Genomic DNA, 14,671 nt, shown 5'->3' on the forward strand with positions numbered 1-14,671 from the left:
AGGCAGAGCTACATGGGAAATTGTATACTCCCTTGCTGAGACAATCCCCCCTCCCTTGTTTTCTGTCTGCACTCATCCTCAGGAGGCAGTCCTGAGCCAGCATGGTGTAGCGGTTAACAGCGGTGGACTCTGATCTGGAGAACTGGGTTTGATTCTCCACTCCTCCATATGTGCGGCGGATTCTAATCTGGTGAACCGGGTTGGTTTCCCCGCTCCTACACATGAAGCCAACTGGATGTTCTTGAGCCAGTCACAGCTCTCAACCCCACCTACCTCACAGGGTATCTGTTGTGGGGAGCGGAAGGGAAGGTCATTATAAGCTGGTTTGATTCTCCCTTAAGTGGTAGAGAAAGTCGTCACATAAAAACCACCTCTTTGGAAGAAGACTGGATGCTGGAGAAGCACTCCCATAGGCTCAGGTGTGAAAATGGCGGAGTGGCTGTTTTATCTCTCAGCGGCAGGACGGCCTCCTTTCCCTCACACCTTCCACAGACGTTTGAGCCACATGCCAAAATAGTAGACCCAACTGGTATCACGCCCCAAAACAAAACAGCAACATCTGCACAATCCGATAATGCCTGTAACACATAATTTCCTCCCACAGAACTGCTACAAAAATGATTAAACACTTTATTTATTTTAAGCGCAGCTCAGCTTCACACTCAGCCTGATTTGCTGCTTCTGTTTTGCTTTGGTCAACACCAATAATGTTAGAGATTTTTCAACTGTGCTGGTTAAATGTAAGTCTATGAATTCTGTGTCTCCAGGATGCATAAATAATGACAGCCTGCTGGTTTAAGAGAGATAATCTATTACAGCTGGGGGTTTTTCCCAGGGCCTTAAAAAAATTTTTTTAATGCTTACAGCAACTTTTAAAAAATGTGCTGGGAAAACAGCATGCTGCTTACACTCTGTTGGACTTCTCGCCGTGTAGATCATTCTTCTAAAAAGAGAAACTGGAGCCAAACATTTCTCAAAAACTGACACCATCCACCTGGGCCATCGCTGAAGAAAAAGTTCCATTTCTTGAATGAACTTCCCCATTATTCAGAGGTGTGTTTGTTTTTTTTAATCGTAGACCAGTATGTTCAAAACGATTTCCAATATAAAACTTTCCCCCCCATTAATAACTCTGATAATTAAAATGAAACACGCAAATGACCATTAACTCACTCATCTCCATAATTTAAAGGGACATAATTCTATCTCAGAGTAAAAGAAAGAGCAGGAACACAGGAATGTCTTCAAATGCCATCGCCAGTCTAAAGGACGCATATAAAAATCCTTCAGAAGATGCAATATATACACTCAGTCCATTTTTTCCTCTTGGAAGCAGTCTGCATCATTCATGTAGCCTTCGAGATCTGTATATTGCTTCATGGAATATATAAAAACACATAACCTCAGCAGAAGTCCCAGGCGAAGGTTTTATGTTACTTGCTGACATAATTCACAATCAAAACCAATAACTGTCTCCGCATTACCCCTGAACAGTTTAAATAGCACTACAGATAAGAGACTTTTGATGGGTGCTACTTCTTTCTACCCCTGTAGAAAGACTGCACCTGTCAAAATTCTCCCTTTGACACACGTGTAAGAGGCTATAAATTCGGTCTCCTAGGAAACTGACCACCTTTATTGACAAAGCAGGTGAACGACAAATTCCATGCCTGTAACTGCGCTAAGGTTATGTGTAGGTTCATCAATATTGCTGACTGCTAGTCCCAAAATATACCATAAAGGAGCTACTCTGGATCCTTGTTTCTATAAAGTGGCTTGTTATAGGTAAAAGGTAAAGGTGCAAGCACCGGGACATTCCTGACCCATGGGGTGATGTCAAATCCCAACGTTTACTAGGCAGACTATGTTTACAGGGTGGTTTGCCAGTGCCTTCCCCAGTCATCTACACTTCATCCCCAGCAAGCTGGGTACTCATTTTACCGACCTTGGATGGATGGAAGGCTGAGTCAACCTTGAGCCAGCTACCTGAAACCAACTTCCGTCGGGATTGAACTCAGGTCATGAGCAAGCTTTTGACTGCAGTACTGCAGCTTCCCACTCTGTGCCACAGGGCTCTTATTATAGAGACCACACTTAATGAGCAAGTAGTTTGAAAACTTTCTAGTAAGCATCTCACTTCACCCTCGCCTTCTGGGCTAAACTGTGATTGCAACAAGTTGCCTCCTGGCAGGATTGTCGACAAGAAGGGACCTCAGCTTCCCAGGATCACAAAGGCTGCAAGTGCCTTTTTTCTGTGGTGCCACCTCTCTGCCCAGTTTCTCTTCGCAATCAAAAATGTTGCCCACCAAGTTTCCATTTTGTTGGTCTCTCCCCCAGTCTACCTTGGCATTGGAACCAGCCCTCCCCCTTATGCCAGTCACATGAGGTTTGAAAGTGAAGTCTGGACCATCTCCAAGCCAAAGGCTGAAAAGACCAGCAGAAAGGGGGCAGGACTGGGCCTACACCCACAATGATATCACACTCCCTGGAAACGGCAGCTTCGAGAGGAACATGCTTCTCCCATTGACAAGTCCCAGGCTGTTACTCTCACTGTACATTAATCAAGATCTCCTGGTATACCCACCAAAGAGCATTGTGCTCGACCAATAACAATTCACTTGTGGTCCCCAGCGCAAGGAGTGTCCTTGACAAGAGCCAGGGCCTTTTTGGCCTTGGCCGAAGCCTGGTAGAACTCCCTTCCTGATAACATCAGGGCCCTGTGGGACCTTAAGGAGTTCTGCAGGGCCTGTAAGATGGAGCTATTCCACTGAGGACGGCCGCAAGTTGTAATCTATATATGCTGGCCACCCTTCCCTCCACCTTTATTTTAATAAGTGGGGGAACTGACTGCTCTGCCAGGTCTCTCAGCAGCGACAATGATTTTAATGTGCCATCTGGTATATTAGTATTAATTTATAATGTGGTTATGGTTTTAATAGTTTTATGTGTAGATGTACTATGATCTTATGATCTTGTTAACTGCCCTGAGCCTGTCCTGTCTGGGAATCGAGGGTGGGCTAGAAATATAAATAATTCAATTAGACACCAAGGATCCCGCTACATCAATAATCATGCCGACAAAACTTCAAATTCAAGTGATCCTTTTTGACTAAAAAGGTTCTCTGATTCTCATCAATCCAATTCCAGCCCACTGGAATTGCCTCCCCAAATCCCAGCACTCACACCAAACCACACACCTCCTCTGTACCATGAGACCTTCTGTTCATCCCTTATTTGGAAATGTTCCCAGGACCTATGAACTCCCTCCTTCTCAACTGCCAATCAAAACATAAGAAAAAACCAAACTGGATCATCAAACCAAGGCCCAAGTCCAGCAGTCTGTTCACACAGTGGCCAACCAGGTGCCTCTCGGAAGCCCACAAACAAGACCAGGGAGCATATCTGGTAGCTCACCCGGGTTGTTCACCCCTTTGTTCAAGTTTGGGGGGGAAAGCAATCTTTTTTTTAAAAATTCAAGCTTTTGGCCTTGTATCAGATGCCAGAAACAGCACCATCCTCAACCACACATCTTGCTCAGCATGCCTACTGTGTCTTGCCACACGCTTGAGAGCTGCGGTGTCCTGCCATTTTCAGCCCTGGTGTGCTTTATCCCCCAACTCCAAGGAAATATTGCTTTCCAAACACTACCACTGTCTTCTAATTAAAAAAAAGTCTCTTCCTTGCCTTTGCTCCTGCTGCTCTTTGCCTTGGATTTATTTGTGGGATTATTTGCTGTCCATATGCCATGGGACTCCTGATTTTGATTCAGATCTTTTAACCTGCAACCTGGGCAGACAGGCAGCTACGAACCCCAGCTTTACCCTTTTCCTGTCCAACTTCTGGTTTCTCGCCTTCCCCGCCTTGAGTGATACTCACTGCATAGTCTTGTGTGCCTTTGGCAATTTGGAATATTTGCATCTTAATAATGGTTTTCTAGTTAATTAATTAATTACTTCAATTGATTATGGTCACTGACCAGCAAAGCAGATATACAGAAGGATTAATGTTGATTAAAAAGATAAAATATAGCAATATAACTTTCCATAAAACACAAATTAGAAAAAATACAATAACAGTAATACTTGCTTATTATAACCCATTCAGCGATATATTCTACTTCCCTTATCTGAATTAGACCAAGTACCTCTATGCTTAATACATAACCTTGCATATCTGGCCACTTTATAAGTTATCTTATAAGGAAGAGCCAGTGTGGTGTAGTGGTTAAGAGCGGTGATTTGGAGCGGTGGACTCTGGAGAACCGGGTTTGATTCCCCACTCCTCCACATGAGCGGTGGAGGCTAACTGGATTTGTTTCCCCACAAACAAACTGGATTTGTTTCCCCGCTCCTACACACGAAGCCAGCTGGGTGACCTTGGGCTAGTCACAGCTCTATTAAGAGCTCTCTCAGCCCCACCTATCTCACAGGGTGTCTGTTGTGGGGAGGGGAAGGGAAGGTGATTGTAAACCTTAAGTGGTAGAGAAAGTCGGCATATAAAAACCAACTCTTCTTCATCTAATTATTCCTATCTGAGAGTATTTTCATTAGATGGATAGATCTTTGTCTAGTTGGAAGGCCAGCCTAAACGGGGAGTACCAATTCTTGCCGAATTTGATTGTAAATCCTGCAATCAAATATCACATGCTCTGTTGTCTCTACACTACCATCCTGGCAGATACACACACGTTCCTGAAAAAGGATCTTTTTATATTTGCCTTCTATCACAGCCGACATTGGCGTTGTATCGCCAAAGTTTTCTATTTTGATATCACTGCGACCGCTTGTGTGTATGCTAATTGTTCCCCTCAATAAAGCTGCTATCACCACACTCAAATATACTGAGGCCTTGAGTATGGTGAAATCAGAGAACTACGGCTTCCAAACATGTGCTAGGAACAGTCTCATCTTGTCAAAAGATCCCCTTGGAGCTGCTTGAATGTTACTGCCCAGATTTGTCTCATTTCCTTAAACTGGGTATAGAACTTAAGCCTGCAGCTCTCAGGCAACGGAAGGAAGGTTTTCTTTCTTATGCTTAGGATACCCTAACATGACATTGGAACCATACTGGAAAGTGGCACCCATTTACACAGACGTGCCTTTAGGGCTCACGTGTCTTTCTGATCACACCTGGAACAGAGCTGAAACAAGTTCAGTGTTCTTACTGTCATTAGTCACATCAGCTCAAATTAATTATACGTTCACAAGTTAACAAGGTTGGAAGAGGCCACAAGGGCCATCCAGTCCAACCCCCTGCCATGCAGGATCCCACAATCAAAGCACTCCCGACAGATGGCCTCTGTTTAAAGACCTCCAAAGACGGGGACTCCACCACCCTCCGAGGCAGCGCATTCCACTGTCGAACAGCTCTCACCGTCAGAAAGTTCTTCCTAATGTTTAGGTGGAATCGCTTTTCTCTTAGTTTAAAGATCTTAGTTCAAGATGTCAGATCATGGTGTTAGGAAGTAATCATGCTCCCATACTAGAAGCAGCACTCTCTCCTATGTTCCTAGCAGGAATATTATTTTAGTAATTAAAGCAAGGAAATAATTGAGTTGGTTTAATTTCTAAGAAGGTGATACTTTCAGTAATTTTTCCTAGAATTGCCCTTTATGGCAACCTAATCCATTTTAGGAGCTCTGTTGATTATTAATTTTACCTTCCTGCAAAGCAGTAGAATTTACTCCAACAACCAATTCCACTTTACCTTCTGGATCCAGCCATCTTCTTCCAGCTGACTGAAGACTCTGTCCACTGTATCTTTAAGCGGCTCACCCTGAATTCCATCGTCCTTCATAACACAGCAGCAATCCTGATACAACTCGTATTTAAAATGCTTCAGTTTGTGATAAACTTGGGTACGATTTCCACACACAATCCCGACCTTTAATCTCTGTATCAAAAAGGCAAGCTTATTTATTGTGCATGTCTTGGATAATCATACAATTATGTCGTGAACTCAACTAATGAGTAGGTCATGGTAAAATTATAACACAGAGTGACAGAAGTATCTAATTGAAAGTAGCCCTTGAACTCCCTCCTGATAACAATCAAATCAGCCTTTCCTCCCTTGCTGCCCTAAGAATGGCAATTCAGGAAGCCACCGTGCTGGTCGCTTCATTCAGTTCAGGGGAGGGGCTGTGGCTCAGTGGTAGAACATTTGCTTGGCACGCAGAAGGTTCAATACCCGGCATCTCCAGTTAAAGGGACTAGGCAAGTAGGTGACGTGAAAGACCTCTGCCAGACACCCTGGAGAGCAGCTGCTGGTCTGAGTAGACAATACTGACTTTGATGGGCCAAGGGTCTGATTCAGTATAAGGCAGCTTCATGTGTTCAATACTGGCACAATTGCAGCAAGTTTAAAATAACACAGTTAAGAGGACTACCATGCAATCTGCAATCTTATGCAAAGTTACTTCCATCTAAGTCCACAGAAATTAGTGGATTTTGACTGTAACTCTGCGAAGGATTGCATTGTAAGTCTTTGTCAGCATTCAGTTACTACCTGCAAGTCACAAGGCATACCCCCATTCGACCCTAACTGAACTGCAAGGGAATTAAATCAGAGAGGTTGGTTATCAAACACAAAGGCCGCAATTCCTAGAATTATACAAAACAGTCAAGCAACTGTAAATCTACATAGTCATCTTACTTTAAAAAGTAAGGGAATGCAAGATTGGGAGCCCCACAGGTAAACCAGCCTTGTTAAAACTGCACACTGGCACAACAGATGTTGCTAAACATAAATGGTGTGTGACAAAATGCTTATCTGTATATGATTCTCACATTAAAAAATCATTACGGTCTCTACACCTATTCAGCTTCCATTTTTAACATTTGTGCTGCTATCAACAACCATCTAATTTATTTATAAATGGGGAAAGATAAATGATAAACCGGTTATGGTAAATGCAAAAGTTCACTGATAGGGGATTTTGAAGGTTGCTTACCAAGGTATCAAGGACAGATTGTTCCAGAGAGGTATGCGATCTCTGAATCAGATATCAGGGCCCTTTACATAAGTATGCAAAGCATCCACACTACCATTAGCCTATTCATCTGACAGATAGGTGTAGAATATACTACAATATATACAGGTTGAGTATCCCTTATGATATCCGATATCCGGACTGACTCGAAAACCAGATTTTTTGAGCTGGAGTGGAGGCATTGTTCACAGGCCCTCAGCAGCATGCCAATTTGCTTTCTGATGGTTCAATGTACAGAAAATTATTAAAAATATTGTTTAAAATTACATTCAGGCTATGTGTATAAAGTGTACATAAAACATAAATGAATTTCATGTTTAGACAAGGGTCCCATTCCCAAGATAGCTCATTATGTATATGGAAATATTCAAAAATATGGAAAGATCCAAAATACGGACCTGTTCTGGTCCCAAGCAGTCCAGATAAGGGACACTCAACCTGTATCTGAACCAACAGAATATACTGTCTTTCTAAAATCATATAGAATTTTACAGTATTTCATGAAATTATGTTGATTATTGCATGAAGCTGCCCCTTATTCAGAGTAAATGAAATTTGTCAAAAGTTACATTGTCCGCGTTATCAACTTAATCTATAAACAAGGGTTATATAGGTTACTGATACACAGAAGCTGCAACTTATGTATATATTTAACAGCAAGCCTAGAAAATACTTCATTTTAATTTACCTTGCAGATGCCTCACGATAGCTGGCCAGCATGTTGTATATTTCTTCTCTGACACATGAATACCAACGCTTAAATTTAATTGTAACAAAACCCCATGAAACTACTTCATGGGTTTTTGTTACAATTAACTCAGATAACTCATAAAAATAAAATTTAAAAGGCAAAAAACAGATAAATATCGGGCAAAATCATAAAAAAATTCTCAGAAGATTTTTTAAATGTTGGAATTAGAGGAATTTATGGAAAAGATTAAATAAAAACAAGCACAAACTGGCAAAAGTTCAGGGATGGAATCAAATAACGTCATATTAAGGCGTGAATGTCTTGAATTAGTACTGTTAAATACCAAGACTATTTGAATGACAGGTTGGATCTTCAACTTCGGTAAGTATTGTGTATGTGCACCCCATTCTTTTTTCTGTTTTAAACATGAATAAAAAGATTTTTTTAAAAAAGAAACTACTCCACTGAGTTTCGCAGGGCTGCACCACCTCTTTTGCTGGTGCAAGTTCACATCTGCCCCCAGGAATGCCCTGGGAATGCCCCCCCCCCCTTTGGCACCTGCGTGAGCCCTTGCACCAGAGGAATGCTGCCGGCAAGGCTGCTCCACAGCCTGTGGGTTGTGCTGCCGCACCACTCCTCAGAGGCAGTGTATTTGTCCCTGCAACGGCATAAGTGCCCATCTGGATGGCACAAGGGGCACTTAAGCCGCCACAGGGGTCATGCCGCCTCCAAACCAATTCCCCCGTCATTCAGGATTGCTCAGTCAGGGACTACTCCATATTTACCTGTTTGTCTTGCGACATGAAGTCATCTATTTCCATCGTATCGCTGTTGTATGATTTTCCTGACAGAACCACTGTAAGTTTACAGTACCTCTGCAGTTCACAGGCCTGACAGGCACGTTGTTCCGGCTTTCCAAAAATTACACGGATATCAGGGTAAGTATCCACACGTTCCTAAAAAAAGATATGTTGTTGAAATCCTGTTGGCTATTTGTTCTGTGATTCAGCTACCACATCTGAACAAGACTACAGAATTCATATGCGAGTGATCTTGGACACCGCACAATTCAATTTTTATTAATACAGTCAATCAGACCAGGGGACACTGCACACATTTGTTTCATCACATTATGAGGTAGATCCTCAATTATAAGTTTTTTTAAAAAATCTATTATTTTTCTCCCTTAGAAAAAAATTAGCATTGCTTTACTCCAACAGAATTACGGTTCTCATATGGGGTATTCCATGAGCTCTCAACTAATATGAGCTAAGACAGGGGTGTCAAACTCAATTGTTATGAGGGCCAGATATGACATAAATGTCACGTGATTGGGCCGGGCCATGCCTTGCCAGCCCAGATTGAGGGGGGGGGGCGGCGGCTGCCTTTGCTGGCCGGATAAGAGCTCTCAAGGGGCGGATCCGGCCCCCGGGCCTTATGTTTGACACCCCTGAGCTAGGTTCTTTCACATCCTGAACTGATATTGTATGATTGGTTCAAGGAGATATATGGGTAGTTTCAAGTCCAATCATAAGGCCAACAGTTCAGGTTAACATGTACATGATTACAGACATTAAGGCTGAAGAAACAGATATATGTTTGGAGTATGCAGCACTACACCCCTGCTGCTCTTCAGCTCACGGGCTGCAACTACAACCAACATGCTATTCAAAATATTTCCCTATTTAGAATCTGCTGGTATTTGTTCCATGGGCAGGCAGACACCAGTTACGAAAACATTCTCTGGCAACCAAAAAGCTTCAAATCAGATGTCAATACTTGTAGCTTATATCTACTGGGTCTGATCCAAAGCTTCATGTGTATCACAATGTGCAGAGAGAGCTTCTACATAAGTGGGCATTCCTACTTCTTTCCATTTCAGGGGAAAATCCACATATGCAAAGTGACTTTCATGGGGAACAGCTGTCAACATTGAGGGAATAGGGGAGTTCTCTCATACACAGATGAGGGAACTATTCCAATCTCAATTAATTTATATAAAGGCTTGCCAACAAATGCAACAGAGGCAAGATTTTAGCTGCAATATTTAACCAGGCACTTGCGATTCAGGTGTGATCTATTGAAAGTGTGTGTGTGCGCGCTGTCAAGTCACAGCTGGCCTATGGCGACCTAGTAGGATTTTCAAGGCTAGAGACGTTCAGAGGTGGTTTGCCATTGCCTGCTTCTGCGTGGGCTGAGGGAGTTCTGAGAGAACTGTGACTGGCCCAAGGTCATCCAGCAAGCTTCATGCGGAGGAATGGGGAATCGAACCCGGTTCTCCAGATTAGAGTCCACTGCTCTTAACCACTACACTACACTGAAAGTTTACTGATTACAAAAACATGGATTGAATTGTATAGTGTATTAATCTGGAAAAACATTTTCAGAGGATAGCCAGCGTGGTGTAGTGGTTAAGAGCAGTGGTTTGGAGCGGTGGACTCTGATCTGGAGAACCGGGTTTGATTTCCCACTCCTCCTCCACATGAGTGGCGGAGGCTAATCTGGTGAACTGGATTTGTTTCCCCACTCCTACACATGAAGCCAGCTGGGTGACCTTGGGCAAGTCACAGCTCTCTTAGGGCTCTCTCAGCCTCACCTACCTCACAGGGTGTCTGTTGTGGGGAGGGGAAGGGATTGTAAGCTGGTTTGAGTCTCCCTTAAGTGGTAGAGAAAGTCGGCATATAAAAACCAACTCTTCTTTCTAAATAGCCATTGGGATATATAATTCAATACCAAAGCTGGAACTCAACAAGACAAGAACTCAAGACCTTATATCGTTCTTTCCAACGACTTCTGGAGAGCAAATTGCCAAGACGAGGCTGAATAAAGCGTTCGTCCAAGTAACGAAGTGAAGCCAGCATCTCTCGCGCATACCTCTTTTGCCTTTCTCCTTCTATTAGAGAAAAAGAAACCATATCTGCCTGAGTTGCTTAAAGTCACATTCTTATTCTTTAAAAAAATCAGCACTTATTCACTTCAATAATGCAGCCTTTTAAAGGGTGATGTACGATGTCCTTCATTATTACCGTATAGCGATATCAAAAAGGTGTCATCAACAGCACTGATGAGAAAGGCCTTTACAATTCTTTTCAAGTGGACAGAAGGATCAACACGAGCCACTACCAAAACAAAATAAAATTAGTAAAATATATATCTGTATACATGAGATTTTCCTTCAGGAAATGTATGAAGCCCTCAAAAACTGGGCCCTACTAGGGTTGCCAACCTCCAGGTACTAGTTGGAGATCTCCTGCTATTACAACTGATCTCCAGGAGAGAGATTGGTTCACCTGGAGAAAATGGCTGCTTTGGCAATTGGACTCTATGGCATTGAAGCCCTTCTCCTCCCCAAACCCTGCCCTCCTCAGGCTCCGCCAGTGGCGAAGAGAGACCTGGCAACCCTAGGCGCTACGAATAAGATATATATAAGCAATTTATAGCTTAAATTTAATCTTACAGCCTGGAACATAACGCTCCAAGAGTGTTTGGCTCGACATGGCATGTTTCTTCTCTTGCGGCTGGCTTTCATCGTCCTCAGATTCCTCTCGTTTCCACTCTTTGCCTTCTTCCTCCTCCACAATGAAATCTTTCATGCTATCATCGTCAGCCGAGTCACGGATTTCAGTGGGGCTTAAGGATGACGGACAGGAATCTTCTAATATTAAGGCATCATCTTCAGCATCCTAGTGTCAATAAGAAAACAGTACTTTTCTAACATTTCCCCTAAAATAATCTGTGTTACTATAGAATAATATATGTATATTTAAAATCTCTATTTTATTGACACGACATTTTACTAACATAACATTATCATCACTCAGGCTACCAGACTTACATCAACCGTATGGCTATCAAAATGCATTTAGAACGGTGCCAGATAACATCTTTTAAAATTCAGGTAATTGATTCTGGGTTGGTTAGATTGAGATTCCCAAACTCTGAGTTAGTGAGCCAGAGTGCTTCCAGCAAGGCTGCTGTCATAGCAACATAAGATGCCAAAACAAGATGAATTTCTGTTCAGTCAACAGGTCAGTATGCAAGTCCTGATGAAAAGATCAGCATACCCCATCAACTTATTTAAAGTATTTCTAGTGTGCTTTCTTCACACATTGCACAACTTGGAGAATTTCAACAAAGTGGAAGCCTCCCTGATAACTGCAAGAACTCCAAGAACTTTTTTTGGATTTTAGAGAAGAGTAGTTGGCTTTTATATGCCGACTTTCTCTACCACTTAAGGAAGACGCACACTGGCTCACAATCACCTTCCTTTCCTCTTCCCACAACAGACACCCTGTGAGGTAGGTGAGGCTGAGAGAGCTCTAAAAGAGCTGTGACTGGCCCAAGGTCACCCAGCTGGCTTCCGGTGGAGGAGTGGGGAAACCAATCCGGTTCGCCAGATTAGAGTCCACTGCTCATGTGGAGGAGTGGGGAATCGAACCCGGTTCTCCGGATTAGAGTCCACTGCTCCAAACCACTGCTCTTAACCACGCTGGCTCGATCGGCTTGATGAATATAAATTCTGTATGTGAACCGCAACTACAAATGCACTGAAGCATTTCACCTCATGATGATTTCTGTCACTCTGCGCCCGAGTCGATCGCCGTTGGGAAAGTTCTTGCAGCTTCATCAACCTTTTCCGTTTTCTTTTTGTCTCTTCTTCTGCAGGTGACGTGTGCTGCTCCTGTTCGCTAGGTGAATCTTCCTCGTCTATTACACAATGGCGTTTCGCGAACACTTTTCTAACAATGCAACTGTCGTCACTTTCATCGCTATCGTACACCACAGAGGATCGGGACCTCTTGCACCTCCCCGGGACCACGCTTTCTTCTTCCGCAGCCTCTTCTGCAGTGCCTTCACAGCCTGCCTCAACGATTGGAAGGCTTCCCCCGTTCACTGGGGTTTCTTCTTTGCTTTCTTTAACCACGGATTCGTCTTTTTCCTCCGCTTCATCTTCTGAACTGGTTTGAATTTCCTTTTCTGACGCTGATGTGATTTCATCACCCTCTTCCTCGCTGTCAAACACTCGGGTTTTCTTAGTCCGACTCCAATCAACCCGAGATTTGGTTACGAGTTCTTTCGCTCTTGTGCTTCTCGTTTCATATCTTCTACTTGCAGAATTTGTTTCCATGAGGCCTTACTTTTTTAAAAAGGAAAAATATGAAAAAGAAAAGATGAGATTTCACGCTATCAATCAATACACTTTTTTGTATTCATATTATATTGAGGTATAATTTCCTGGGGAAGAAATAGCAAGGAAAAAAGAACAACCCCCTCCTTTTTCCTGCCCCCTCAGGTCCAACTTTAAAAACTGGAAACTCTTTTAACATTTTTAGTAGAAACTCCTTGAATGATGGTCCCACTTATATTTGGGCTGCAGCACATGGGGAGAACACAGAGTTATAACCCTTTTCCCTGTACCATTTTCCCAAAGCAAATTCCCTTCCCACCTTCCTGGAGATGCTATTTACTCTGCCAGGGAAAACATGCAGGCATCTGTTTGTTTCCTCCTGAAGAACAGCACCAGGTGAGCGTTCATGAATCTCTCCCTGTCATAGCTAGAATGGAACTTAGTGATGGTAGAATTGTGGTTGCATTTGACTAGATGACCAAACCACACTCTTTAAACCCGAGGTTTCAAAAGGACTTTCAAAGGTTGTATAATACATTTGAATATACTTGGGCCAGAAACGTAATCTGGGAATTTGCCAGGCAAGGTCTTTGATCAACACTGCCTTTGTCTTCATTTGCTTTTTGCATCTCCATCTCTATTCATTGCTTGTTTATTTATTTGGAATATTTTAACGCATAAAAATATAAATCATAAAAAGACCAACGACAGCTTAAGACAACAGTTTACAGGGTATAGAGTCCACCCTCCAAAGCAGCCATTTGCTCCAGGGGAACTGATCTCTGTAGTCTGGAGATCAATTGTAATTAGGGAGATCTCCAGACTTACATCTGATATCAAGGCTCAACTCCATAATCAAAAACACAGCAGCCTGTTCTATAATTGTGTTTCAAATTAAGGCCTGCAGATGTCATGCAGGAAACTAAACTTATGATAGTCTCCTTCACAAAGTTTTATTTCTACTCCTTTACTACCTCCCCTTCCTCTTCTGGAACTCTTTTTACTATTTATTAGCAACTGGTCAGTGGTCCAAGGTCATCCAATCCTTATGTAAATGCCACTTATTTCAAAAGAGCATGCTCCAAGATGGGGTAAGTGTGTTAGCAACCAAACTCTCCCTCTCTTCTTCTATTTACTTGCTCCTGGTGAATCTGTGATTAGGAGAGACTGCTATAAGTGGACCCCCACCATTGCCTGATTACATGGTTTTACTTTTACACGAAGCCAGCTGGGTGACCCTGGGCAAGTCACAGCTCTCTCAGCCCCACCTACCTCACAGGGTGTCTGTTGTGGGGAGGGGAAGGAGATTGTAAGCCGGTTTGAGTCTCCCTTAAGTGGTAGAGAAAGTCGGCATATAAAAACCAACTCTTCTTCTTCTCCCTGTTTTTCCTCCAAGAAGCCCAGAGCAATAAGGGAATGCTCCCTTTACCCATTTTATACCTCATTATTGGGAGGGGCTGTGGCTCAGTGGAAGAAGGTCCCTGGTTCAATCTTAGGGTTGCCAACCTAGGTACTAGCTGGAGATCCCCTGCTATTACAACTGATCTCCAGCCGATAGAGATCAGTTCCCCTGGAGAAAATGGCCGCTTTGGCAATTGGACTCTATGGCATGGAAGTCCTTCCCCTCTCCAAACTCCGCCCTCCTCAGGCTCCACCCCAAAAACCTCCCGCCAGGGGGGGAAGAGGGACCTTGCAACCCTATTCAATCTCCAGCTAAAAGGATCAGGTGGTAGGTGATGTGAAAGTCCTCCGCCTGGCACACTGGAGAGCTGTTGCCAGTCTAAGTAGACAATACTGACCTTGATGGACCCATGGTCTAAGCAACTCCAGGTGTTCACGAATACCTCACAAGTTTGTTGTGAGG

The 14,671-nt window shown here is 43.2% G+C and overlaps 1 protein-coding gene across 1 annotated transcript; it reads right to left on the minus strand.

Moving 5' to 3' along the window:
- Nucleotides 1–1,284: 1,284 nt before the first annotated feature.
- CCDC82 (coiled-coil domain containing 82) lies at nt 1,285–12,807 on the minus strand. Its single transcript, XM_056858658.1, has 7 exons — nt 12,241–12,807; nt 11,137–11,362; nt 10,706–10,798; nt 10,448–10,572; nt 8,465–8,635; nt 5,707–5,892; nt 1,285–1,374 (listed from the first exon to the last, which is right to left on the minus strand). The coding sequence occupies exons 1-7, from the start codon at nt 12,805–12,807 to the stop codon at nt 1,309–1,311; spliced, it is 1,434 nt and encodes a 477-aa protein (XP_056714636.1). The 3' UTR covers nt 1,285–1,308.
- Between the last annotated feature and the right edge of the window lie 1,864 nt (nt 12,808–14,671).

The sequence above is a fragment of the Euleptes europaea genome, chromosome 12 (assembly GCF_029931775.1).
Source record: "Euleptes europaea isolate rEulEur1 chromosome 12, rEulEur1.hap1, whole genome shotgun sequence".
In the NCBI taxonomy this organism is placed as follows: Eukaryota; Metazoa; Chordata; class Lepidosauria; order Squamata; family Sphaerodactylidae; genus Euleptes; species Euleptes europaea.